Source organism: Clinocottus analis, unplaced genomic scaffold, assembly GCF_023055335.1.
Source record: "Clinocottus analis isolate CAN_PGR_092001 unplaced genomic scaffold, fCliAna1.0.p SCAF_4, whole genome shotgun sequence".
Taxonomy (NCBI): Eukaryota; Metazoa; Chordata; class Actinopteri; order Perciformes; family Cottidae; genus Clinocottus; species Clinocottus analis.
The window spans coordinates 15395599-15422618 of NW_027176153.1; the positions used below are offsets into that span (position 1 = coordinate 15395599).

At 40.8% G+C, this 27020-nt stretch overlaps 3 protein-coding genes across 5 annotated transcripts; 1 reads left to right on the plus strand and 2 right to left on the minus strand.

Moving 5' to 3' along the window:
* The first annotated feature begins 4895 nt into the window (after nucleotides 1-4895).
* Nucleotides 4896-12354, plus strand: amigo1 (adhesion molecule with Ig-like domain 1). The gene is made up of 2 exons (XM_068598520.1): nucleotides 4896-5261; nucleotides 6422-12354. The coding sequence occupies exon 2, from the start codon at nucleotides 6527-6529 to the stop codon at nucleotides 8075-8077; it is 1551 nt and encodes a 516-aa protein (XP_068454621.1). The 5' UTR covers nucleotides 4896-5261; nucleotides 6422-6526; the 3' UTR covers nucleotides 8078-12354.
* Nucleotides 12355-13108: 754 nt separating this feature from the next.
* On the minus strand, nucleotides 13109-18372 carry atxn7l2b (ataxin 7-like 2b). 3 transcript variants are annotated; one of them, XM_068597843.1, is made up of 10 exons: nucleotides 18248-18372; nucleotides 17545-17616; nucleotides 17148-17460; nucleotides 16661-16890; nucleotides 16299-16381; nucleotides 15897-16081; nucleotides 15187-15358; nucleotides 14804-14925; nucleotides 13517-14125; nucleotides 13109-13332 (listed from the first exon to the last, which is right to left on the minus strand). In XM_068597843.1, the coding sequence occupies exons 1-10, from the start codon at nucleotides 18342-18344 to the stop codon at nucleotides 13326-13328; spliced, it is 1890 nt and encodes a 629-aa protein (XP_068453944.1). In that variant the 5' UTR covers nucleotides 18345-18372; the 3' UTR covers nucleotides 13109-13325. The 3 variants fall into 3 exon arrangements, with proteins under 3 accessions (XP_068453944.1, XP_068453943.1, XP_068453945.1); XM_068597842.1 differs by having other exon boundaries at nucleotides 15187-15361; XM_068597844.1 differs by lacking the exon at nucleotides 18248-18372 and adding an exon at nucleotides 17833-17948 and having other exon boundaries at nucleotides 15187-15361.
* A 1253-nt stretch (nucleotides 18373-19625) lies between these two features.
* On the minus strand, nucleotides 19626-23389 carry sypl2b (synaptophysin-like 2b). The gene is made up of 6 exons (XM_068597732.1): nucleotides 23256-23389; nucleotides 23046-23123; nucleotides 22023-22141; nucleotides 21606-21810; nucleotides 20911-21102; nucleotides 19626-20824 (listed from the first exon to the last, which is right to left on the minus strand). The coding sequence occupies exons 1-6, from the start codon at nucleotides 23271-23273 to the stop codon at nucleotides 20702-20704; spliced, it is 735 nt and encodes a 244-aa protein (XP_068453833.1). The 5' UTR covers nucleotides 23274-23389; the 3' UTR covers nucleotides 19626-20701.
* Between the last annotated feature and the right edge of the window lie 3631 nt (nucleotides 23390-27020).

A 27020-nucleotide genomic window follows, 5' to 3' on the forward strand; every position in this document is an offset into this window, starting at 1 on the left:
CTAAGAGGCGAGTCAAAGAGACTTTGCTTTGTGTTAAATTTGTAAACCTCTGTCTTGTTAGTACTTGACAATGTCTCCTGAATGATGACACATGTTTGAAATTGTAATATTCTCACTCTGTTCATTGTTTGTGCATGCATTGTAAAGCGTATAACCGTGTATATTTAATCCGATTTTAGTTTTTTGTTCTGTTTTTTTAACATCTGCCTTTCGGGACTGCGGAAGAAAGATAACCTCTTGGCTAACTAAAGAGCATTCACATAAATGTTTTTATTAATGTGCACTGTGCCCTTATCAAATAAACCATTTGACGAGTCTAAAAGACCAGTCAGAGAGACGAGTCTAAGAGCCTCGTGCTGAATGAAACATTTCAAATGAGGAGAAACGTGCAAGGCTGAGTGCTAAATGCAGGATTAACTCCTGTTGGAAACCAGCAGCACATACTCATACTTATCACGATAAAAAAGACATTTTTTTTCTGATTGTGTGGAACACATGGAGCCAAACATTTTCAACCAGTGAGTCACTGACTATTAGAGTCTTTTCCTGCCTTCTCCAGGGGGCCTCGTCTTATTTGCCGAGTGCGGGGGGCATGGCTCTTATTGCAAAGAGAGAGGATCAACTTTGTTTTCCCACAGAGTTAATTAATAGAGATTCACCCGTTTCCTTTGGGAACAGCTTGCATGCATCAACTGGTTTATCTTTCCCCTGAGGACCGGATTAACAGGTATTAGAGATACAGACCGGCCAATGCTTTGTCTTCCAATACCTCTCTCGCTCTCTCTCTCTCTCTTCATTCAGAATATCAACATAACTCAATTATGTCCTCTGTTCTGTTCTTTCTCTACAGCCCACCTGATTGCAGATGTGATATTTCCCCAGCTTCAATGGATCCGTAACGGGCCCTCGGCTTGATAGTTTCACCTGACAGAGATAATGATGCTCAGTGATTACTTCCAGAGCTTGCAGTCGCATTAGTGACAGCTCTAATGAGTGAGTGAAAACAATGCGTGCCCTGCCTCTTGATTGCACCCATTGTCCATGCTCACAGGGTGACACTTGCAGCCCTTTCTCCAGGATGGAGAGTCGTCGTCTCCGTGGCTAAATTACGGCCTGTTGCTAAGCAATGGGAGACTTGTCCGAGCCAAGATTACAAACAGCTTTGCTTTTATTGAAGCATGTGTCGCCCATGTGGGCCTTCCCTCCCAGATATGATTGTTGAGTGACCTCGTTTCCTCCAGGCACTTCTGAACAAACATAAAACTGAAAGTGTTGCCATGGAAACCAAGAGCAGTCCAGATGCAGGCGAAACAAAGATTGACGAAACCTTTTTAAATGTATGTCTTTGCTCTTTCCTCTCGGGGCCGTTCCTGCAGATCTCTGCTCTTTGTCTCAGAGTTTTGAGCCGGAGAGAGGATGCTGACCACTGAAGAGCTCAACGCTTCACTCAGCCACAGACACCGGCGTCCGACACCATTTCACTGATTTATATAGAACTTATGCACATTATTATTGGTGAAAGCTGTCCCGGTATTTGTATGCATGATTAAACCTGACGTAGAAGAATTACAGCTACTAAAAACGTTCCAGTAAGAAAATGAACGTAATGAAGTATGAAGTAAATTCACCTGGAAGCAGCTTTTATTTTATAGCAGGATTATAATTTACATTTTAATTACTCCTTAGACTAATCATGAAAATAATCATGTGAAAACAATGTGACATTGTGAAAAAGAGTTGCTACTTTAGCTTTAAGTAAAGACCCACTGACCGCAGTGCGAGACAAAGTTCCCCCGTATTCATCATCTTCAGCAACCAGGCAGAGATCATTAGTTCATGCATCTTTCTGTCTGTCCTCATAATCTTGCATACTTGTGGACCTGTCTGTCTAATATTTGTTTGTGTTCATTTATAACTGTATGTTAAAGGACCCCTCGCAGATATGTTGTGATCTAAAGTTTTACTTGCTGCTGATGAAGGAGTAGAAGGAGATAAATGTTGTAGTTTCTGAGATCCGTATTGTGTATGGTCTTTGCATCAAAGATGACATATTATGCACACAAAAACAAAGTGCTGCATGGCACAAAGTTACTAACATTGTCTGAAAGCGTTTCAGGTTTTTTTGTACACAACGATCACAGACAAGCAGGCCATCTGCACACACGTCCATGTGTTTCAAAAACGGTTTCTAAAGGCACTGAGACAACAAGAGCAATCATACCTGTGTGCAACAACACGCGTTTATCTGTGTTGCGCCATGTTGTGTACAACAAGCACTCCAGCATGGAGTCTAGTTGCATCAGTGCTGGAGGTCATGTTGCTGCCGGCTCGGGGACAAGAGGGTATGTTTACCATGTCAGCAGAGAGGCAGCTGGAGCACAGAAAGCACCTGCTGTATGTAAACATCATTTACATCAGCGTGAGTAGGATTTTAATCATCTTCTCGGGTGTAAAATGAGCTAATAGGTTTCAGAAAGAAAAAAAACTTGTAATCCTCATGTTATCATTTGTGAAATAGGATCGAGAAATACATCTCAGGCGCCAAAGTGCTGGTGACAAGAACCATACACTTCACAATGCTGCCACCCTTTAATGATTAATACGTGGTGGATCACCGCTTTGCAGAGAATGTTTTGCATATTTAAATAATCGCTAATGCATTATGGACAAGAGAGTAACAGATGTTTCTCCCTGTGCTCACGGAGAGGCGTTTTATTTTTGTTGCAAAGATCGAGACATCGATCCGTGCTGGAAATCCCATCTGAGCAGGTAAACAGAGATACACAAGAGAAGGAGAGACACCTCAGACTTGCCATGAAGCCAAAGCAGTCAACGAAAGGCCGCAGACAGTTGCCAGGCAACACTATCCCTATCACAGCAGGAAGTGGAGTCGAACATTAATCACTTTGCGCATCGCACAAGAGTCACAGTGTATGGTGCTCGTGTGAGACATGGGATTGTCACTGGGTTTCGTCGGTTCATACCTGTATTTCCTCACATTTTGCCTATTGAGAAAGAATCGAGTTGTGTGTTGGCAGAATTAATGGAATTAATTTCTGAGAATTTATATATTCGTCCGTTTTTGTTCTAATTTACTGTTCACGTTCTAACAGTGTTTGTTTCAAATGATCTATTTTGTGGAGAATTTATTTGGCACTCAACTTTCTGAAAACAAACCATGTGGGAAGTCCGCCTGCAGTTCAGTCTGCTTCAAATCTGTTTGTTTCACCTGCCAAAGCACACCGTTTCAAGGCAACTCCAGCTCCAATAGAGTTTCTGAAATGGTATCTGCGATGCTTGTTTGTCTCACGAGGGTCCAGCTTTGTACCAAGACAAAAAAAAGACTTGAGCCTCGTGTCAGCAAAACAGGAAAAATAGAAGTTGACATTTAAAGCACAGAAAAGCACAACATTTCACAGCAGTCCTCCCTCTATTGGTCAATTGAGTTTGACCTTGGGATAAAATCAGCTTAATGGGACCAAATGGGGAGTGACCCCTTCAGCGTCTGACCGATATTGAGATGATATGATCAGCTGTGATCACCTGATACGTCTCCATCGATCAGAAGAGGCTTTCACACATTTATATGTTTTACAATGCGGTAATAATAACATGACATTAAAAGTATCCTGTGTCCCCTGTTGCGATGCTATTCATTTATTAAATTATTTCTGGTGGCATTTTGAGTAGGAGGCTACATGTAGCAGCTTATTGACCATGCATGGGTTCTCACAGCTTTGCCTAAGCCAGGCTCGCTGCAGCAGACCTGTGAATTGAGGAAAACCCGAAAAAAAAAAATCTCAAAAAGGCAGCATGTGGGCGGATTCACTTGAGTAAAAAAAAAAAATTACACGGTTCTCCCCGCTTAGTCGGCACTCATAAACAGACTCCAATCAAATACATAAATAGAGTCTGCACACTGAGCAAGAACAGAACAGGAGATGTGTGAATATTATTGTTGGAAAGCTGGACAGGCTGATGGCTGCCTGCCTAACTGAAGCTATAAAATAGTGTTCTGATGTAAATAGTAAAACCAGTATGTTACCTGGGCTAGTCAGCAACTAACTACTTACAGAAATACTACAATGAAAGTGCCTCTTCGGTTATAAAGGCCCTCAAAGACTGGCACAGGAGCAAGTTGGCTGCTGTATGTGTACATTTCAAATAGGCTGAAAATGTGAATACAAACTGCAGCTGAATCACACATTCAAGGATTATGAATGAACCAAAGATAGTCCAGTCTATATGACAAAATAAAAATAATGGCAGTAGTCAGAATATGTAATTGGCATAATCAACTGCCAGTGAAGATGTACTAAGAATGTGTGACTGTAGCATGGCCACATTCACCAACTTGCTGGTGGACTCTGTGTTTTAGTTTACCCCATATGGTACAGGAACATCCATCATGAGTCTGCAGTGAGGTCTTCATTAATATCAGACCAACAAGGGCACAACTACCAGGGCATTAAAAGAGGGGAAGAGTCAGTGAGATGATTTATTTTCTATAAATTACATTGTTGTATTGAATCATTAACCACTGCTACTTGGCAGTTGTTTATTAGAGACTAATAATGATGGTAATTTAAATCACCCTAAAGCTATATCGCCGTTATAACGGACACTGAATAACATGTTCAAGGCCGCGTGGACCCTCTCGTGGGGTTTCAGGAGTGCGTCTCCGCAGCGCATCTTCGGTGCGGCCACTTCCAGTAAACAGCGCCTTCTGAGTTTGAGCGCACAACACACGTCCATCCCTGCAGCACTGCGCGAAGACAGCAGCAGCAGGCCTGTGAAGAGCCACAGGGAAGCTTGCCAGCCACAGACTGCTCATTCTTAATTATCTCCGCGGCTGCTGATGATAACAGACAGGAGCCGGATCTGCTCGAAATGCACCAATTATCCGCAGGGGACGGACGTGCGTCCGTGTGTGCGCAGGGCTGTATGCTCAGCTGAGAGCAAAAACAGTTGATTATCGATGGTTGTCAGCAGTTAAAAGGACGCGCGTGCTCTGCTCTTTACGTAAGCCTCTTTTTTTTGCGTAATTTTGCACTGAGTACTGGATGCCGCGTGGACCGGGGTTATATTGGTGAGGATATCTCTCGGGCTCTCCCCGCCTCCCTCCATCCGTTTTTTTTGTCCTCAACAGCAGACACACAGACTCATTCAGACTGGGACTATTTGTCTGGAGCAACATTGTGATTGTAAACAGACGAGGAGCTGTTTTAATGCAATCCACCATCGCTGCATCCCGGTTGAAGGTAGGTGTTTCTCTCGGTTTCCTTCTCCATCTCTCGCCTCACGTTTTCATGTTGTGCTCGTTTGTTTTCGAGCAGAATGGTGCAATGCAACGTTTGCACAGCTCTTCCATAAATGGATAAGGACATTTCAGAATGCGGCATAACCTAAATTTGGATAATTTCACATTTGAATGCGTTTGTTCTTCGTGTTTTTGTGCCGGCTATAAAACATTTTCAGCGTCTTAAAGAGATCAAGAGAGCGAGGGAGGGATGGAGCGGGAGACAGAGAGGTGAAATAAGAAGAGGAAGAAAATCAATGCATGTCTTCCAGGAGTGTGAATGCACATGGGTCAGTGCGTGTGTGCGTCCGTGTTTGTTTCAAAGGAAGACGTGCGTTGTGCAAAGCAGCAGGTTAAAGTTAGCATTGTACACAATATATGCGCGAGGAGCCAAGAGACAGGTGCGTACGGTGTTTTACTGCATGGCCACATCGATGAAGATGTGATAAGTAACTATAAGGACATTTATATAAGTACTGCGCAATATGCACAACACAGATAATACAATAGTATAACGCGTATTTTCCCTTTGGGTAACTTGGCATTTACGAGGGAGATAATGCAGCAAGTCCATTCAGGCTGCTACACTCCTTTATTTGCATATTAAGCGTGTAGTTTCAAAACAATAGTCATTTTTTAAAGATTTAAAAAGGATATATAACAAGTTACACAACATTGCAATGCTAGTTTAAAGGGACAGTTCTTCCTAACTTTTAATATTTACATAACAGCGAATGTTTGTTATTGTTTATTCGTGACCGTCATGCAGGTAAATATTTAGAATGATGTGAATATGCATTTATGTTTGTCTCAAGAGATCATAATCAAACATATTATAATTGAACTAACAGTCAATACTGAAGTGAATAAACGGATAACAGCATCTAAAACATGTGTTGTTTGTCCCTGTGTTAATGTGAGACATCAAGATCATGTGTCAAATATTTCCATTGTGGTACCTTTGGGATTTGAATACGTTCTCTCTGTGGCATACGTGTTTGTTTGTACAAAGCATGATATTCCCATTCAGCTATCTATCTACACATGTATCTATACAAAGTAAAATCAGTATTTCTGTCTAATAATTAGTTTGTTGTCTCTGTTTCTGCTTTATTTTTCCAGCCTTCACTGTGCAAAGCACCGGGGAATTCTCCAGCTGCTCTTCCATGCTTTTCTCTGAGAATGGGATCGTAGTAAACATTTCTGGGTTTTAGATCAACAGCTAGCATGTTGCAGCCTTTTACCCGAACAGGTGACAGCCTGCTGAAAACAATACCTCACTGGAGAAAGCGTCCGGGATGGGTCCTCTCCCTCACTCTCTGCATGGCTCTACTCCGGCTTCCGGGGGCAGTGGCATCGACCCTAAACTGCCATAAGACGTGCATCTGCGCCTCAAACATAGTGAGCTGCTCCAAGATGAATCTGACTACCGTCCCGACAGGTCTGCCACACTACACTGCTGTGCTGGATCTCAGCTACAATGAGATAGAGCGTCTGCGATCTGAGTGGACGCCGGTCAAGCTTCTGAAGCTGCATAACCTCCTCCTCAGCCACAATGGTCTCCACTTCCTGTCTTCAGAGGCGTTCCAACATGTGAAGCCCCTGCGTTACTTGGACCTGTCCTCCAACAACTTGCAACTGCTGGATGAGTTCATCTTTGAGCCTTTGGTCAACCTGGAGGTCCTCTTGCTTTACAATAACCAGATTTCCCAGATTGACCGCTCAGCTTTTCTCGGCATGATCAACCTTCAGAAGCTCTACCTAAGCCAGAACCAAATCTCCCGCTTCCCTGTGGAGCTGGTCAAGGACAAGTCCCGCCTGGAGAAACTTAGTCTCCTGGATGTGTCCTCCAACAAGATCAAGATGTTTCCCCTCGATGAGTTCAAGGTGCTGCCTGCCTGGATTAAAAATGGCCTCTACTTCCACAATAACCCTCTGCTGTGTCACTGTGATCTTTACACGCTCCTTGCCCATTGGTACATTCGAAAGCTCAACTCTGCTGTGGACTTCAAAGACGACTACACCTGTATCCTGCCTGGCCAGCAGAAAACCCATGTAGGCGTTTTTGATCTCAGCGGTGACAGTATGAACTGCAGCACATTTAAGGAGGCAGATGAAGAGGCTTTTTTGGAGCAGAGGCTGATCCTTAGCTGTGACACCAAACACAGGGGGATGTTAAAAACCTGGACGATGCCTGGCAATGTGGCTGTGACAACTGGAAGCAACCAGACAGCCAAAGTCTTAAAGGATGGAAATCTGCAGATTAATCCAGTGAGGACTGAGGACTCTGGGACCTACACTTGCTTTGCCATGAGCTCGGCCTTCAATGAGACGATCTATGTGGTGCTAAAGGTTCACAACTTCACCATGCATGGGGGCAGCGAGACCCTGAACACAGCTTACACCACCTTGGTGGGCTGTCTGGCCAGTGTGGTGCTTGTGCTCATGTATCTTTACCTGACGCCATGTCGTTGCTTCTGCTGCCCCAATAAAGGTAAAGCTCGAGGTGATGACAGCATCCACTCGTCCATGCTCAGCGTGACCCCGACTCATGAGGACCCAGCGCTCAAGACCGAGCTGAACAGGCACGTAGCCTTCATAGACTCCAAGGACTTGCGGGGCCAGAACGGCAAGCTGAACCCCAATGGGGATGAGGATGATGAGGATGATGATGATGAACTGGACGCAGAGGCTGGTTCTCTTATGAAGGGGAAGAGGAAGAAGTCAGTAGCAGAGTCCATCAGCTCCGTCTTCTCAGACACTCCCATGGTGGTCTGAGAAGAGACTGGATGTATATGGTGCAATGTGAGCCATGTTTCAGTTGACATAAACTGTGACCTTGTGGGAGAAAACGGAGGAGGGAAGTTCATCTGGAGTTGTCGGCAAGTGGAAATAAGGATCTCAAAGGGAGTAGAAAAGGGTTAGTTTTGTTCCCCACAAGGACAATGAGAAGACTTTTCCAGCATTTTAATCTGTAGCACTTAATATTTATACTGTGAAGGAATGGCAGTGTACATGAACAGGAACTACTGAAGTCTTATGAGAGTAAACGTAGACAATATGTTGTTGATATGAGCACTCAGGAAGCAATCCATTAATCTGCTAAAGTGTGAGAAATAGATATAATACAATGCACAGATTAAAATTAGATTTGAAAAACTTAGTTTATATTTAAACCATGGCTGGCTCATAATTCTATATATTACATTATCTAGAATAGATTCATCTTACCTAAACATTAGATCATAGGTGTGACCCTCCTCTATCTGCACGGGGAACAGGCCATGAATACATTTGAGTCATCTGTAGAGAAATAGCATGCCATAAAAAACCCTCATTATATGAGGTCTCAGGCTGATCTGTAGAAGTGGGATGAAGAAAAATGTGAGAAAGATTGAGAAAGCAGTAGCACAAACATTATAAATTGCAGGTCATTTCTATTCTACGTCATATCCGATACTTAGCTACACTTAGATATAGTTCATCGGTCTGATATTTATAAATTCATAGTAGTTGTGTACAGCGATATAGGAAATATCAGTATTTGAGAAAAAGGGATGAATTTACTCAGATGTATTGTATAAAATAGTTAACCATCTGGAGGCAGATTATTGCTTATGAATGAACTAGAAAGGAGAAAATAGCCTCTTAGTTATTGCATATCTACAGTATAACCCAAAAAGAAGCCTCACCATTAATAACACGGCACACAGCCAGCAGAACATATTGTTTCAGATCTGTATACAGACCGGGTCTTACGAGGACTAATAGACTCATGTGCCACTTGCTGAGGAGCTCGACGCTTCCTTTCGATAAAGTTATATTAATTTGTTTCTCTCAGTCACAGGAAGCTAAAGACCAAGCTAAAAGCTGCCAGCTTGAGTTTATTAGATTCATTCTTGTATGTAAAATAAGCACCTTACACAGAATATGAACCGTAATGTGAGCATATGTCATAAATTGTGTAGTGGATTTAAATATTTTGTTGGATGGACAATTACAAATGTCACACTGTCCTGTGGCAGGCAAACAGAGTCTGCAAATAATAAAACCTACAGGATTCCTCCAGATAATTATGAGTAATGTTGATGAGGCTGTACATTATTTGACAGAGATGATTCTACAGTTTGTAGCTACTGTCAGAAAACCTCTAGTAAAAACTGTAGACATCAGAAGATAAGTTTAATTATTTTCAATGCGAAACACCTCGTATGCTGTGCATATTTCATTAACAAGGTTTAAAACAGGAGTGGACAAGAGTGATTTTAATAAATGTGTCATACAACAAGACTAGCCCGGCGTAAATGCTAATTGCATCTTTTTTTTTCTGGGACGCAGCTTCCCTCTGCTTCGTCTTTGTCTCTCTTGGAAGCAGAGGATCGGTGTGTTAACATGAGTCACAACAACACAAAGCCTTTCTCTTTGGCTCCCTGCACACGGACAGCCTCAATTCAGTCCAGATGTGTTTGCTTTTGTTTGTGAACCTCTGTCAGTACAGAGCTGCCCTCACTTTTGTTTAAAAGCAATCAGTCAACCAGGCCATGAATGTGATGCCCTTTAATATGTTTAAGAGGGAAATGCCTGGAGCTTTCATTCAACATCTGCTCTCCCACTGAGTCTTATTATTTCCAAGTATAATTATAGTATAATTTATTGCTCAATGCTTAAGTTTTCCACTCCACCACAACACTACATATAAGAACAGATAGGTGTATAAAATCCCTTCAAGCTCACAATTCAATGTTAGTATAGCTCTCAAATGTTAAAATGTACACTTTTCTGAGTGCAATAGGTTTTTACGCAAAATGTATGTTATATTCACAGTTGCAGTGTACAACGCAGCATCTCCTGTGTGTGGGTGAGAAGAGGAAGTCACACTTATCAGAGAGGTGGTGTGTGAATCATTCCACTCTCACGCACACACATAGGAATACCAGGTGGAAAAATGTAAAGCTACATTTAGCACGACTGCTGACTGGCTGCAATTGGTGAAAAATCTGTCCCATTTTTAGGGCTTCAGCCTCTAGGTGTTGCTCTCTAGAATTTAAATGTATGTGCTGTTCCCTGTTTTCGCATCAGGGGAGCAATCCAAAACCTCTCGGATTTCAAGCCCTGGTCCCTCAACGCAGCATGAGAAGCTACTGAATGGAAGTTACAGAATCTAAAATGGTGAAAACAAATAACTAAACTAATACACAGAAATAACTTCTGTTGCATTGTGCACATTGATCTAGAAGACTCTCAATGAATATCATGTGTCTGGCCCGCATTAAGTTAGTGTCAGTGGATTTAAATCGGCCCGGGCTAATGATTGGTCTTTTGGGTTTTCACTCGAAATACAAGTTGCAGTTCTGTACAAAGAAAAACTAAGTGCTATTGCGAAGGTCCTAGCATAGAGGAGAAGAGTGGCTTTGTTGTCTCTAGAGCAAATCTGCCTTCCTATATATATATCTATATATACAGTATATATATATGTATTAAGACTCACTTTTCTGTGTTCAGTATTGATTAGTTGTGTACTGCTATGTTCTACCAATGTACTGACTGTATTCTCGTATAATCTGATGTCATTTTGCATTACGTCTGCCGCTGTGCTACTGTTAGTCGTTTCAACATTCAAGTCTTGACCATAAATGTTTATTTTTTAAGCGGGGTGGGGTTTAGTTTTTTATTGACATAGGATGTATTTTACACTTGACTATGCTGAACAAAATGGTTAAACTAAAAATATGTATTGAACATGTCTGTAAAACTGCATAGGAGTGCCAGTTTTTAATTCATCGATCCATCCTAATGGGCAGTGAGTATGTAGCCAGCAGTTATTCTCAGTCAGTATCATAAAGCCATAAGGAATTCAAGGAAAAGCAGAGCGCTTCATCAGATTAGTGGCTATGTCAGGTGATACATGGAGTTGTGTGTGAGTTCTCAAATCCATACAACGACAACTTTCCTGTCGATTAAAAAAAGTAAAAGAATATTTTTTATAAAAGCTGGTTGGGGAAATCAAGAGACCTCTCCGCCAATGAATCCCTGAAACACAACGAGTTCTGAAGGGATTTGAAGAGATGGTGAATAAATCTTCTCAGGACTATGTCATTTTTAAGTTCTAATTTAATACAATGTACACATTTGCAGCATCAATAAAACTAAAGCTTTGGTTCGAGATCTGTGCAGTCCACCGGCCTTTTGCCATCTGCAGTAATGATACATTTCCTGTACCCTAAGTGATTAGGGAAGGGAGGTCTCTGCCCGACATACATCTAGCTCCGATCATCTGACTGTGTAGTAGCAATTACGGAAACATCCTTGAGGTGGTGGGGCTAGAATCTCTCTGTTTTCAGTGTCCAAAGGACAGAATGGAGCTTTTAACAGCATTAAAAGCATAGAGTTTATTGACCACTGCCTCAAAGATGAGCTGCCATAAAATCTGAAAGGTCTTGCGGCTAAAGTGGAATGGCTTTGCATGGTTTGCTTAAGAGCTTCTCTGACTGCAGGATAGGTGCAACCTAGTAGGCATTAAAGATAAAGAAAAGGTCATTTGACTTAATAAAAAATCTCAAGATTCTCACGTTGTGCTGAATCGTCCTTCACTGTTGTTTCGTACTATTTCCAGAAATCATCTGTGACATGTTCCTGTATTTGTTTTCCTCTAAATCTTTACGCCTGATATCTCATTGGGTAGTTTAAGGACACAGTTGTGATATTTTGCCAACGTTATGACTAATATAGAGGTGCTAACACAGTAAATATTGAGTAGCCATTGGGTGATACTTGAGACATACACCATGTATTTCCCTGTTCAGTAACTGTCATGAAAATATGATCTGCATCAATGTGTAAAAACTCCATCAGTTATAAATGTTCATTGTGAACTTATTAAATCATTTATCTGTAATATAACAAACAAATTAGGTATATATAAAGTCTGGGCTTACATAACATGCTGGGAATGGCTAAAGGTTCATCATCCTGCTTTTTTTCAGAGGAGCAACATTGATGGGTGAACAACATCTGGTGGTACACCGAGGTAGTGCACTACTGAATAAACACTGACATTTACTGGTAACATCTAAACTATTTGACACATTTTAACAAAAAGAATTTCCCTGTTTTAAATAACTGTACTTTGAGTAGACAAGAACATTAGAGTAACATTAAAGTTAATGTTTTTCAAAATGTCTGTATTAAACTACTTTTGATTTACTTTTTTACTCGTTTTAGTCCACAACACATCACAGACACGGAGATATATATATATTTTAAAAAAGCAACATTAATTATTTAGCCATAAACCTTTTTTTTTATTTTTTATGTGGCTCCTGTAAGACACAAGTGAGATTTCTTACTTCTTGGAAAAAAAAAAAAAAATGGTATCCCTTATATATACACACATACATACCGCCATACATACATACTGTATATACAGTATGTATAAATACATATGCACACATGCATATGTTGTAATCCTTGCGGGAGTTACTTCATGTTATAAATATGTTTTAATTTAATAGTGTCTACCTGGTTAAACAGGAACAAAACAAAGCAGTCTGCTCATCTACGTCAGATTTTTCTAATACCGGATAGCACCATCTGGTGTTAAACAAATCTGAAGATTATCAAAGCAGCACTTGGCACAATAAGAGAAAAACCTTCAAATACGCCTGACCGTCTTGCTCTCGTCTATTGGTACAGAACAACAGTAAAAACACAGGGCAAAATATGGATTGATTTTTTTTAAATTGTTTTTATGATATGACTTTTCATTTTAGCAGCAAGATGAGTATTGAGGTATTTTTACATTCTTACACAAGTAACAAACTAAGACATTTAGTCACGTAGAAAAATAGACTGTTTGCAAAAAGACATACATATGGTAACATGCAGACAAATATTTATTCCTGATGTCTGTGCATAAAAATGTGACGACCTAAACATGTGTGGACAGAAACATACAGACAAACACACACCATGCAGGCAGCAGATGCAGCAGACTTCTCCTTCAAGTCTTTCTTTAAGGCTGGCCTCTTTATTGGCTGTGAAGATAAGACGTAAACAACTGTCACCTATAAATGCATTTATTGTTGGTGAAACATTCAATGAAATTCAGGTCAAGAACATCTTCAGTGCCACTCATGTCATTTTAGACTTCACGGTCAAAAAAACATTGATGCTATGCGACCTGCAGTATTGCATGCCACAGCTAGCTAGTCTACTCACTCTTCAGGAGTTGGATCTTTTCTCCAGGCCCACAGCATGCGCGTGCTCGTTATTCTTTCCATCCTCTCTCCTCTCTGGGAAGGGGAGGGCAAGCGTTGACACTTGGTTCTGGATAGTGAGGAGCTGAGGGGCTGAGACTCATTACTGCCTTTGCGCTTTTGGGCAGGACCTCTGTGGTCGTAGCCCACCACCTTCTGCTGAATCCCCGGGGGCTTCCCTCTGCTGCGGGGCGAGTTGTTGAGAGAAGGGCATGGCTTCTTTTTGTGTGAAAAGGTGCCGTTTACCGTTCCTTGATTGGAGGGGACGTGTGGCTGGTCCTTTTCATTGAGGGGGTCTCTGGTGTATTTGGGGGATTTGTCCTCACTGCTATGAGCAGCTCTCTGTGCTGTGCTTGCATCCTGCATAAGTCTCACAGATGTGGTGGAAGATGGCGGTTTGATACTGTAAGAGTTGTGCTGACTGGATTTGGTTTCCAGTGGTCCCAGTGAGGTAGACCCAAGGCTGAGGGAGCCAGTGGATTTAGTGGGTCTGGCAGTCTTGACAGATGATCCTACAATTGGACGTGTGACATGAAGGGACCTGAGACCTGATGACACTTGAGGCATTTTCCTGCAAGTTAAAAGGAAAAACATGAGGCAGATTACAAAAGTAAAAAAGCCAAGCAGCAGATCGGAGACAGGTCTGGTCAGCTATTGCTTTGCTCAAAAGCCGGTGTGTCTGGCTATCAACCACAGGTACACATTGTGCCTTCAACTAAAATATCTAAACCCTTTTTTAGTTTTAGTGCTTGTGCACATACATTTGGATATCTGGAGTCAATACCAACCCACGACCTATGAAATAAGAAAACTGTGAGTGCTGCCCAGCAGGCAGGATGACTCTTCGATGAATAGCCCAGTTGGGCTAAAAGATCCTCATTAAAATGTAAAACAGGATATTATCACTTACCCTGATGTGGTTCTCATGGATGAGTGGCAGCATTATTTCGTTAAAACAGAAGATGCAGTGGCTGATCCTCACAAATGTAAGTTTCTTTTACTAAATTTGAATAAAGTATATATCCTATTCTAACGTCCTTGCGATTGAATTCCAGCTCAGGTTCTAAAATCTGGCTTCATTAGTTTTTTTTATTATTATTCTTATAAGAGAAAAGGGGTCCTTTTTTAAATGGGAATGCACTTTTTTTTATACTGGCTAGGTGTCTCCTGACTCACTGAGCAACTCCTTTTCTTCACCTTGTCATGTGAAATAGATGTAATTTCTATCGTGTAGAGTAGTGATACTCACTTCCACAGCTGCGTGCTGACATGGCGCTCCAACATGGCACTGAGGGCAAACCGCAGGTGCTGCCATCGCCGGTTGAAAGTGAAGATGCTGCAACCCAATGTGCGACATCCAAAAGTGCATAGCTACAGAACAGAAACAGGTTTAATCGTACGGACAAACTTATATCCTATTCAGAGGTATAAATGGTGAGTTTAAGAATATTTCAGCCTAAAGCATAGAGAACTACCCTTTTCCTTTTAATTGAGAAAATGAAACTTAGCCTTGTGTTTTTCACTCTAAATTCCAACATCCCAACTGCTTAACTTTTACCCTATCAAACTTTTACCCTCTTAAAACAATCATACTAAACTACTTTTGCGTTGTACTACTATTCCTACACTCACCCCGAGAGGTTTGGGGTGCCAGGGTGTGGCAGACAGGTCTATGGCTTCAGCCTGCTCATTGTCTTCACTCTCCTCGCCTGAAAACAGGCTCTTGTTGAAGAGAATTTGAGGCTCCACTTTAATAATGCTGTCGCCTTCCTCCTCTGGAATGCTTTCTGATGGGACTCTGGACCTGCTTTGTAGGCAAAAAAAAGTTACAACTGGGTGCATCAGGAAGGGTATTGCTCAAATACTTCCTAAATGCAATGTGTGTTACTGGAGATTCCACACCAGAGGACTCAGCTCATATAGAAGACAGCCATCAGGACAAGCATATTGTGTGCAGAGGCAATGACGCATTGTACAGATGCAGGTAATTATGAGAAATTGCAGACTTGGTCCATTAGCTTATTTTCAGAGGTTTTCCAACATTTTCCTGCCTACTGACCCCTGACCCTGTCACATCATCTTACTGCCCCTACTGTTCATGTGTGTGCACAACCTACACTCCAAACAGACGCAAGATACACAAGGCAACCATCCTGCAAACACAAAAAAAAGTATATCTACAGTTTAAGTATGTTTAGCGTTCATGTTTAGGAGCCCTTGTTTATCTCAACCAGGGATTTAGAGCAATACCTAATCTCCAGAAACAATTTGTTATAGTTACTTAAAGGAATATTTTTAGTCAATCAAATAAATGTATTTAAAAAAAAACACACATTTCATACCTGAGAATGTTCACAGTTGTACTGCTCTGCAGTGCTATTTTCTCTTGTTGTTGCTCTTTGTTTTTTGATTTGACAGGAAGCTGCTCTATATCTTGACCCGCAGAGGCTGTTTTCTGCTCTTCTGTCAACTGATCAAAGGTCTTAGTCCTTCCCAAAGCTTTCTGCTGCTGGTGGATAGAATCCATCTATGTAGACATTAACAGCACAAGGAGGAAAAAAAAGAGCTTTACATCCCATCCCAAACTATGATAAGCAGATAAAAAAGAATCTTCAATGTTCCTTTATCAAATAACAAATACAACCGTTACAACAAAGTCTCACATCTCTGTTAATAATAAACACCAATAAAGACACTCGTAACAATATTGGGCAAAAGGCCATGATAATACACCGAAGGTTTACATTGCATATAAGCTCCTGGCTGCACAGCTTCTTCCTCTCTGGATCCAGAACCCCATACTGTTTGTTCAGGTCACATTCTTTCTCTATGGGAAAGAAAGCAAACACAATAGTGAGTGGACAACACAGACGGCCAACGTGATCCACTGCTGGTGGAGAGATTACAGACCACCGTATGTTCATTTTTCAAAAACAAACTACTGCAAACTATTATGCATACAATCTAATTATACTAGCATGTAAATATTGCTGTATACAACATACCATGCTCAGACCAATTCACTTAATGTTTATTGGTCCTTGAAAATTCAGAGACATGGTAGAAAATTAGTCAAGGAAGAAAGATGTATCAACAGAAGACTTACTGTTGATGCTTTTGTAAGTCCGGCTGTAGGTTCTCGTTCCCCGCAGAGGACTCTGAGACTCACTGGACTGCCCAGCTGTGGGCTTCTGCACTGAGAGTAACTCTGACGGAGAAGTAGCAGAGGAACAGTGGCCAGGGGGCAAGGTTCCTGAGAGCCGTGGAGGGATCCTGAGGCGAGGTGTGGAGGCGGAGTAGTGGTGTGTGAGAAGGGACTTCTCCACTGAATGAAAACTGCAAGTAGTGAAAGTTGACTTCAGAAATGTATGCAATATAGGCTTGAAACATAGATATAAAATCAAGCTTTACGCAAGTTCCAAATGAAATAAAATCTAAGACAGTTTCTAAGTGGGAACATATTGCAAAGTATTTGGTATGTTAAACATAATATTTTGTTGACATGAACTGGGCCTCATTCTTTAATTAAACAACGTCTAAATCTGAATAATTCACATTCCGTAAGTTGCTATGAAATACGTCGTAAACAGTACCTCACTGCCTCCTGCTGGGCCTTGCTAGGCCTGTGCTGGTGTACCGGTGACGCTGCTGAGGAGGAGGCACTGGCTTCATGACCTCTGCCATCTTTCTGCTTTTCTCTCGAGGAATGATTTGCAAGAGGGCGTGCAGGGCGAAGTCGCTGCTGTGAAGCCAAAGAATAAGACTGTCCACATGTCTTAGTGAGAGGATCATGCCGCCTCTCACAGTGCTTCTCAAAGGCTTGAGGCTTCACCACCTGGCCACAGTGGCTGCACACCACCAGATTGATCTCATCGTGTGATGGGCAATGGCCAAATGTGTGCATATCTGTAGAGATGAACAGAAGAGTTAATGGGATATACATGAACTTGAGGCAATGCTGAATGAGTGTGATTGAGTTTCATGTGTCACCTTCTTTCTGTAGGGTCGTGGTCTCAGGGGGGGTTCTCCCATGCTTGCTGCTGTCATCAACATTGGACTCAGCTGCAAGAAAGGAAAAACAAGTCAGCATGAAAAATTGTGTGGTGACATTTTTGTGGCATCTTCCAAGAGACAGGTGTACCAAAATATAGATAGCTTTGCTGACGAAACACCGGAACAGGGCGGTCAAACCAGTTCCAGATTTAAGGAGGTTTTGCGCAAATGTGAATAATACATCTAAAAGTTATCCAAAAATAAATTTCCTTCTCGAAACCTCACCTATCATACATCACCTGCCAGCAACTCCCTTTTATGTGGTCCTGTCGCAGCTGCTGGAGACTCAGTTTTGCTGTTAGCAAACTGGACAAATCCCCCTAAGTAGTGCTGTTGTTTAGTGTGACAGTAGCTTACAGGCTAACGCTAAATGTACCTGTCATAAAGGTAAAGCGTTCGCGTTGTTCGCGTTGTATTTGTAGCGCATGTTACCGAATGCAAAATACAGTATTATTTTAATTTTTTTTCTTGTTTATTGTCGGTTAACATTCCTAGAAAACGTGCCCTGCACTAGGACCCAGCAGGTCTTTTGTTTGGGTCGCCCTTTATGCCGCTATGTGCATGTAACAACAAATAAATCACAGGCCGTGCGCACTGTGACGTGATGAAGACCAGGTCTGGGGCAGGGAGGGCGACTCACCGTCAGATGGTGAAATGTTCACTCTTTCTACCCAACAACTCCAGTTTAATCCCACAAAATCGTCGAGATTAGGATTTCGCCGATCCAAAGCGGCCATTGCTGCTCTTGCGTGTTCACGAGGTGATCGCGTCAGGTCGCGCGCATCACGGTCGCGTCACAAAGCTCGCGGCCGCGTCTTTTGAGGTCGCGTTAAGTAAGGCTAATATAGGAGGGAGGGAATAGATATTTGTAAAGTCGTCATTAATACATCTGTATTCACAGCGAAAGTCACCATATTTATTAAACTTTTTGTTTTATAACTAGCAGAATAACATCTTATACTGAAGACATTAAAGTCTATCAGTAACGAGGAAGAAACCAAACATATTGGCTGTGGAGGGCCGTCAGAGCCTTCTTAGCCTTCACTGCTGGCCTTAACAGAATCACAAAGTTATAGCTAATTTATAATTTAATTGTTTTCACAAATACACTACATGTATTATACTTATTTTCCCCTTATTTTCTCATGGCACAAATCTTGTCATTGCTCTGCCTGCAGTCTCCAGCCTGCAGCAGTGCAGTTTGTTTTAAGAAGAAGCTTTCATCCAATCCCAAGCTACTAGAAACTTCTAGCTTTTCCCAAGAACCACAGCTGATAGAGTGATTAGGTTTTTAAGCTGTAGAGACGTGTTGAAGGCTCAGGTAGGAAATGCACGGCCCATCACTGCATATTGGCAATTTTAGAATGTATTATAATTTAACAGTCAGGAGCCTTCAGTAGCGTGTGCAAGAACAAATCAACAAATGGAGACGCCCGACACACCGTCACACTTCCTCCACCAAAAGGTTTTACTCTATCGGTGCAGGAATCAGCTTAGCATTCTCCCCGTCTTCTCCACGCGTTGACCCTACGATCCAACTTCTGTAGGCAGAACCGGAAGCTCAAAACAAGAGTCAATAGCAACAGCAGAATAAGCTGTTTGGCATAGACTGAGAAGATTTGCCAAATTTTTCATTGGCACAACCAACATACTCATGTGCAGGATACTTACAAATGGGGCACCATTTAAAAAGAAAAATGAACAGGCGTTCCAATGGCATAAAAAAAAGTATTGCCAAGAGTATTGTTACAACACAGAAGTAATCTACCAAACACAATTTTGGACGAAGTAGGACGTCTGCCACCTAGTGAGTGTCAAACTGTACCGCAGGCAACCTTGTCTTTCTTGATAAAAGCCTAATCAGTACTACTACTTAATAAAACTGTGGCAAAGTGTGTGAGAGGTGTAAGATCCTATTCCGCTGTCTAATAAAACATTACATACAGTATATGTGTGTGCTCCTAAGAGTTAAAACAATGAGGCAAGAAATAAGACATGTCACAATAAGTCCAGTTTATCCTTTTAATGATGCAAAGCATTTCATGACAACTTCTCCCTGAAATGTGAACAGCAACTCCAGTCTCAACTATGTGACACTTATAAAAACACAGTTAACTCAAGCGAGAAACAGTGAATCAAGCAAGACTATATCAAAGTAGGAAATAATAATAATGGCAGTAACAGAGTAAGCAGCTCATCTTATTATCATACAATAAGGTAGATTCGAGGCAATAGCAAGAACAATGATTAATGAGTAAATGGTTAGAGATCAGTAAATTGTTACTAAAGTAAGGTTATAGAATACATAGGACCGTCGCTTTGAAATACTGTCGGACATTGCTGAGGTTACAACATTATAAACACCCAGGGAAAGATAAGAAATTCTGTGTAGTACATGTGATAGTTAAATGTAAAATATCATAAAGAGTGAACATGCTGTTAGTCTTTATTAACTGCAGAATTGAGCCTTTTGTAGTGAGCCAATGAAGAACATTACACAAAAAATGCAATTAAATTTCTTTCACCCATTATAAATAATCTCAGAATGGCAACTGGAATAATGTTCCAAATAACAACTATTCAACATTAATTAATTGTAACTACATGTTTAGATACCTAGGTTTGGGCTAAAATTATATTTTGTCTAGACCTGTGTCAACAATAATAAATGCACTTCAAGTATTTCATGTTGTATTTCCTACACTCAACTACCCTGAGGTTTTTTTTGTTTTTTTAAAGAAAATGCTGATGGTACAGAAATGCTGTTGGAAGTTGACAAAGTGATGCTTCATTCAGGATGCACAGTCCAAATCTGCAGTAACATATTTTAGAAGGGACACTTTGGGAATAAATGTTTTAAAACATTAAAACTGAGAAAAACATTTGAATGCTACAATTTCCTGTATTAGTTTGACAATGAACAACTCAAGGGCTAATTAATGTTCTAAGTGTATGAGAAAATACAGCCTTAAATATAAAATTAATACAAAAAAAAGATCAGTCAGATTTGGGAATGTATACCGTGTAATCTACAGCATTTTGACAGTTAGTGCCAAAACAACTCTTTCCATTTTGAAATGATGAAGCTGCGTGGTTACGATGACCCGACTACTTCCTGCACATCTGCAGGCGGGTTAGCTGATTTGTGAAAAGGTGTTTCCTTGAAAATGAACCAGCAGTTGCTGCCCCACAGGATGAGGTTGAGAAAACCAGAGATCTGCCACAGAATAAGGCAGAAGTTAAATATCCCAGACTGTTGTACACACAATGTCTGAAAAAGATAAAAAGTTTTATGCAACTTACCACAGATGCGTTCAGTCGGCCCATGTGAGGCATAGCACCTGGGGTGCACTTGTTCTTTATGTCTTTGCACACATCAAGAAAAGTTACAATGTTTGCAGGACTGGTGGCCCACTTCACATCGGACAAGCCTTTAGCCCAAGCAGAGGAGGATGCCAACCACAAGAAGGCCAAGGCGGCAGTCACCAACAGGTCCTGAGAGAAGAGAAATGATCAGTTTAAAATCAATAGACTGACCACAGTGGTAGCCTCACTCAAGCAGCTTTCTTGGACGTGGACTACCGAGTGCAGTATGTTCCTTAGTTGCTTGGGAACTACAGCCCTTCCCTCTTTTTCATTTACACAACTGTGTTAACTGCACTTTCTCTGACCTGCAGTCGGATTCCAGGATGAAGTGGACTCATTGAAGTCCAGCAACAGACGTCAGTTGCAACATTTTATACATAAAGCAATATAAATATTATAAATATTACCTCCAAAGATAAATCTTCACATATCTCTTCAAATCAGTGGTTTCGGTAATCTTGTACAACAGCTCAAAAGAAAACTCTCATGCTTCAAGTACAAGCTCTTGTAAATCCACACCGTGTCATTTCACCTCACTCCATATCCAAGCTATTTATACACGGAGAAGGGGACTTGGCTAAACACAAACATTTGCCAAAACTGCAAAATGTGGAGAATTCAGACAAACATACCAAAGTGGGACCACGACTAGATTCTCTATATATGTGCTGGTAGCCCAAGTAGAGGACGAGTGTGGCTGTGGCGTAGAGAAAGGACAAGACGCCAATGCAGACGTAAAACTGGGCAGAGGATGCGTGGTCTCCAGTCAGGAAGAACTCGGTAGTGGTCGTTTGATTGATTTTGCAGTCAGGAACATGATAGGGATGCTGCATCAAACTGTGTAAATACAGATATGAAAATTATGTCAATCCCAAAGAGTAAACACTTTCCAGTAAACTGGTTCTTCACTGTAAAGGAGTGTGAGATTGTTTGCTCTCTCTCTCTCACACACTCACACACACACACACACACACACACACACACACACACACACACACACACACACACACACACACACACACACACACACACACACACACACCACACACCTGAATGGGTAGTTAAAGTCTGCCTGTATCTCTTGACTCGGACTCCCTTTGCACTGGACGTTGATGGTTGTGTAGCCGCTGTAACCTCCAGTCGTAGCAAAGGCAAAGATGGAGAATACCTGCAGCCACAGGATGAGAGGAGAGATTTTGACATGAGAGTACTGATCAAACTGTCACACACACACACTTCCCTTTATTTTTACGCAACTCACTTTTGACAGGAAATAGTCTTAATCACCAGATGCCTTCACTGTGAGTTGTGTTCATAGTTCACAGCAAAATGGACTCACTTCTAAAAGCAGAGCTAAAACTAGTAGTGTATGAGCAATGCATTAAGACGTTTCATCTGGGAAGCAGAAGCACACATGCCAAAAGAAAACGCCACATTTTGTATTGTTAGTAGACTAGAAATATTGTCGACCTTGACAGGGATGCTTCCTACTTTATACATCATTAGCTACAGGTACTGCTAACACGTGTTAGTTAGTTAGTTAGTTAGTTAGTTAGTTAGTTAGATAGATAGATAGATAGATAGATAGATAGATAGATAGATAGATAGATAGATAGATAGATAGATAGATAGATACTTTATTCATCCTATGGGGGACATTGTTTGTATAGCAGCAGCAAGCAAATTAGAGAGTAAACTTACAACTATTAAGTATGAAACTAATCAATACATACAATACAATAAAATAAAAAGCAAAGTATATACAGTGCATATAAAACATTTCTAAAGTATATACAGTGAGACATGTTAGCTCAACAGTTTGTGTCACATAGTTTGTGGTATGTTGTTGTCACGTTACTTATCTGGACACACACGCCCTCCTGAACTGGCGTTAGTAGAAACGTTCACAGCTCAGAGGATGGGCGTCATGGCCGCACCGGCCGTGCAGTGGGTCACAAGACAAACAACATAATCAATTCGCGTGGAATTCCAGCTCCCTGGGATGGACAGCTCGTGCTTAAGACACGCAGTTAGACTGAGGCCATATGCTCCAAAATATGTTAAAAACTCACCCATTGCAGCAGGCGGATGAAGGCCAGCGGTTCTTTCAGAGGTCCCAGGTCAAACGTGAATCCCGAAGACAGCACTTTCTAATAGGAAACAAACATGCAACGTGAGCGAGAAGTTGCTACACTGCAGAGGAAGTCACACGAAAATATGTGTTTGCTACCAAAACAAAGTATGCGCCATGAAGCGTTCAAGCTTCCTGTCAGCGGGACTACCTGTACGACGGATTCCATTGTGTGTCCGGAGATGTGAAATATATAAGATAAATATGTAAGATATGATGTGCCTCTTTCCCTCAATCCGGAGCAGCTCTCTCTCTCTCTCTCTCTCTCTCTCTCCCTCTCTCTCTCTCTCTCTATCTAGGCTTGTCAAACTTTTCTCCAACTTCAGCGAATCGCAGTACATAGCACGTGATCACTGACGTGTACGCGTCGACAGGCGGCGCTGCTCACTGCGGTCAAGTGAGCTCTCACCCGCCGAGTGAGCCGCACGCATGAAAATAAATGACCGTCTATTCCTGGTGTTACGGTATGGTGGTGTACAGTGGCTTAGATAGCACAAAAAGGATTCAAACGTAATTCCCCAATATCCCAATATTCAAACAGCTATAAAAACAGATCCTTAAATTTGTAAGGTATGTCCATGTGTATGGCCTTGAGATTTTACTGTACAGTTTTGGAGCAAAGTGACTTCAAAGTCAGCTTACATGTAAAAATGATATTCATACCTTCACAATTTCCAATATTCAAAGGGCTATTAAAGCAGATCCTTAAACTTGTAAAGTGAAATTACAATGCAGCCTTGTTCGGACTGACCCCATCTATGTCCATGTACATGGCTTTGAGATTTTAGTGCACAGTTTTGGAGAAAAGTGACTTCAAAGTCAGCTACAATGACATAATAATATTCATAATGTCACAATTTCCAATATTCAAACTGCTATAGAAACAGATACTTAAACTTGTAAAGTGAAATGATATAATATATTATATAATATTTGTGGTAGATGCTAATACTTTTGTACTTTTAGACCTAAGTGATATTTTTCATGCAGGATTTCTACTTGTAACAGAAAATTCTCTCTTATTATTGTTATTACTAATGTGTTAAGCAGTGTTTTATGTTTAGATAAGCAGGATGGGACTGATTGAATACTGAAATATTATTCATTGTTTATATTAGTTATTTAATTTACTTTTTTGTCACTTTCAGAGTACTGGTTGGTCTCTGGGTGTATTATCAAACCTGTGCGCTGCCTTCTGTCTGAACTGTACTTATATGGAACTTGGAGGCAACAAGATACATATACAATGCAAAGATGGCAGATGTTCGGGCCTCTATTGGGCCCAAGCAACAATTGTTTACCCTGGGGTCCCTTAACCGGTTAATCTGGCCCACCCGCTGAAAAGAAAAAAAACACTTCATGCATGCTTCCAAAAAGCTGAAGAACCTTTTAATTTCAAATTGCAAAATGTCAGTTCCTTAAAATATTCAGGAACTAAACTTTTTCTGCCTTAGGTTAAAAAAGAAAATTGTGGTTTTTATGTACACATCAGTTGTAAAGTTTGAGGTCACCCACCACCAAAGCTTGATCAACTACAGTACGGCTAAAAGGACTGCTCTGTATATGTTATGCTGTTAGGTAGAAAGTCCTTTTCATAAATATATGTTGTTTTCTTTGAGGTTTGTAAATAAAGGGTGCGTTTTGTACATGGAGAACAAAGCACTGTACAACGGTAAGACCAGTAATTGAAAGGGCAGGGAGAGAAAAAGATCCCTCTTTGTAGCAGTTGAATAGGAATCACCAGGCATTAGTAAAATAAATTGGAAGCTTATCAAAAAGTGTGTGAACATGCCTGTAAAAAGATGGAGTATTAACAGCTGTGTTAATATTAACAGCTATTCTTAAACAATCCCAATACAAATAAAAGGTTAGTATAGTGTTACCAGTATTTAAATTGTAACCATGAATATTATGGACAAAAATGGACAAACACATCACAGTGTGAAACTATTCAATCCCACCATTGAGTACACTGCGCAGGGCCCAACATATTTAGAGCTCAAATGCACTGTTGTGTTTCAAGAATGAGCTTGGGTTCTTTATGCAAATTAAAAATGAAGAGTATTTGGGGGACATAGTTGCAACAATATTCTCCTCTGGCATGTAACATTTTGGGACTTTGACTAAACACACGTTTTATTTAAACAATTCTTCTTCTTCTCTTGGGGCCAAAACTATTACAAATGGGAATAATGAATGTAGCGTTTGCATTTTACTTTTTTTTGTCTTCAAAATAAGAAAGAAAGAAAAGAAAGAAAAAACATCAACACAGGTAACCCCAAACTTTATCACTGATGATAATCTAAATTTAGATCGGAATGTTAATATCCCCCTTACATTACAGTTTGCAGGGTGTTCAAAATGCCCAGGAGTACATTGTGAATGCACTGTAATGGTAATTATTTTTCACTAGAAGTCGCCATTTCCACAGACACTACCTGAACATTACTAAACTAACAATTTTTACACAAAGAAGCCATGTGTTTGCCATGACTCTCATAAGTGTGGACTGAACTCATTGGCACACAGACCGTTTGGTTCAAATTAAATGCTTGCTAACAGGCAAAGGCACTTTGTTCCATCCTTTAAATTTCCCACTGTCTCTCAACCAAAAAGGAAAATCTGCAGAAAGATACCGCTCTCATCCTAACAGAGTACATCTCGAAGGCATAAGAGTGGCTTTGTTCTCCACCTTTTAATAGTTGACTGAGCTGCCATGGGGGAGGGGCTGCGACTCCATTGTACAGTCTTTTTGTGGAGGAATGCTTCTCCCTAGATCAGATTATTTAGCTTTCTGAGTGAATCAGGGAATAAAGAAATACACAAGCAAGACTTGATACATACAAAAAGTATTCCGAGGATCCAATGCTTAGTTCTGGCTTCAGCTTTAAAATTATAGGTTTTATTCAGGGAAATTTAAACTTGTTTAACAGCTTTTTTCAGCAGTGAAGAGATGACACACTTTTGTTACAGTTACATGCCTGCAGACCTGTCAAACAGGTTGTACTCTCTAAAGGACAAACATGAGGATAATTAAATACTCATCATGACTTTTGGAGAAGATTCTCCCACCCTCTACTAACAGAGAGTTTGTTCTTGTTAACCCACTGGTATGACTTGACAACTAAATCCCATCCTGTTCAATTGGAAGTTTAATACAATGGGAACTTAAAACTCCTATACTTATTAAGTTAGAATTACAGTTGGTGGTCTGTATCTCTTCAGTCAGGCCCATGGCGGCTTTAGGTGCAGGATTCAATTTCCCTGCATCACATGACCAGTCGTCATGGGTTTGTTATGACCTGCAGTCTCATCACATGCACCAATTTAATCAGGAACATATTTGGACTCATCGCAACCAACACAAATATAAATGTAAGAATACAGCAGGCTACACAAAAAGAGCCACTTTAATTAATTCACAGGTGTTCAGATCATATGATACAAAGGTTAGTTTCTTCTTGACTACGATGAGCAAGTTAAAGCTATCCTAAACATTTTCAAAAGACTTTGGTAACTGAGACGGCGGTGACTCAAGCAGGTCACCCATAACCACAAGGTTAGTTCAATAGTCTCTTTATGCAAACACTGAACCCAAGTTGCTTCCCAGACACTTCACAGTAGCCCACTGATCCCAAATGATCAAAATGGATTAAATGAAAATGTATGTACTTGTATGTTTATGATAAGTAAACCTGAAATGATGTTTAAGAACAGGACATAAATTAATTACATTATTTAAGAAAATGTGTTTGTGTTAATGTCAATGAATTAAGCATTTTTTTTCCTTTAAAATATCTGCCATCAAAAATGTACCACTAGTTAGTTAATTAGTTACAACTCATTTTCTCCAGTTGTTTTCAGGACTGTTTTACTGGTGGAGAGATCACTGAGATCCAGCAATGTAGTCTATTAT

Excerpts from the sequence above, each read along its gene's own strand:
- amigo1 (XM_068598520.1), top strand. The coding sequence starts at position 6,527 with ATGTTGCAGCCTTTTACCCGAACAGGTGACAGCCTGCTGAAAACAATA.
- atxn7l2b (XM_068597842.1), bottom strand. The coding sequence starts at position 18,344 with ATGGCCGCTTTGGATCGGCGAAATCCTAATCTCGACGATTTTGTGGGA. Across the intron at positions 16,891-17,147 it reads GCCCAGCAGGAGGCAGTGAG|TTTTCATTCAGTGGAGAAGT; the intron begins GTACTGTTTACG and ends CACTACTTGCAG. Across the intron at positions 16,382-16,660 it reads GACTTACAAAAGCATCAACA|AGAAAGAATGTGACCTGAAC; the intron begins GTAAGTCTTCTG and ends TCTTTCCCATAG.
- sypl2b (XM_068597732.1), bottom strand. Across the intron at positions 21,811-22,022 it reads GACTTTAACTACCCATTCAG|TTTGATGCAGCATCCCTATC; the intron begins GTGTGTGGTGTG and ends GTATTTACACAG. Across the intron at positions 21,103-21,605 it reads CTAGTCGTGGTCCCACTTTG|GACCTGTTGGTGACTGCCGC; the intron begins GTATGTTTGTCT and ends CTCTTCTCTCAG.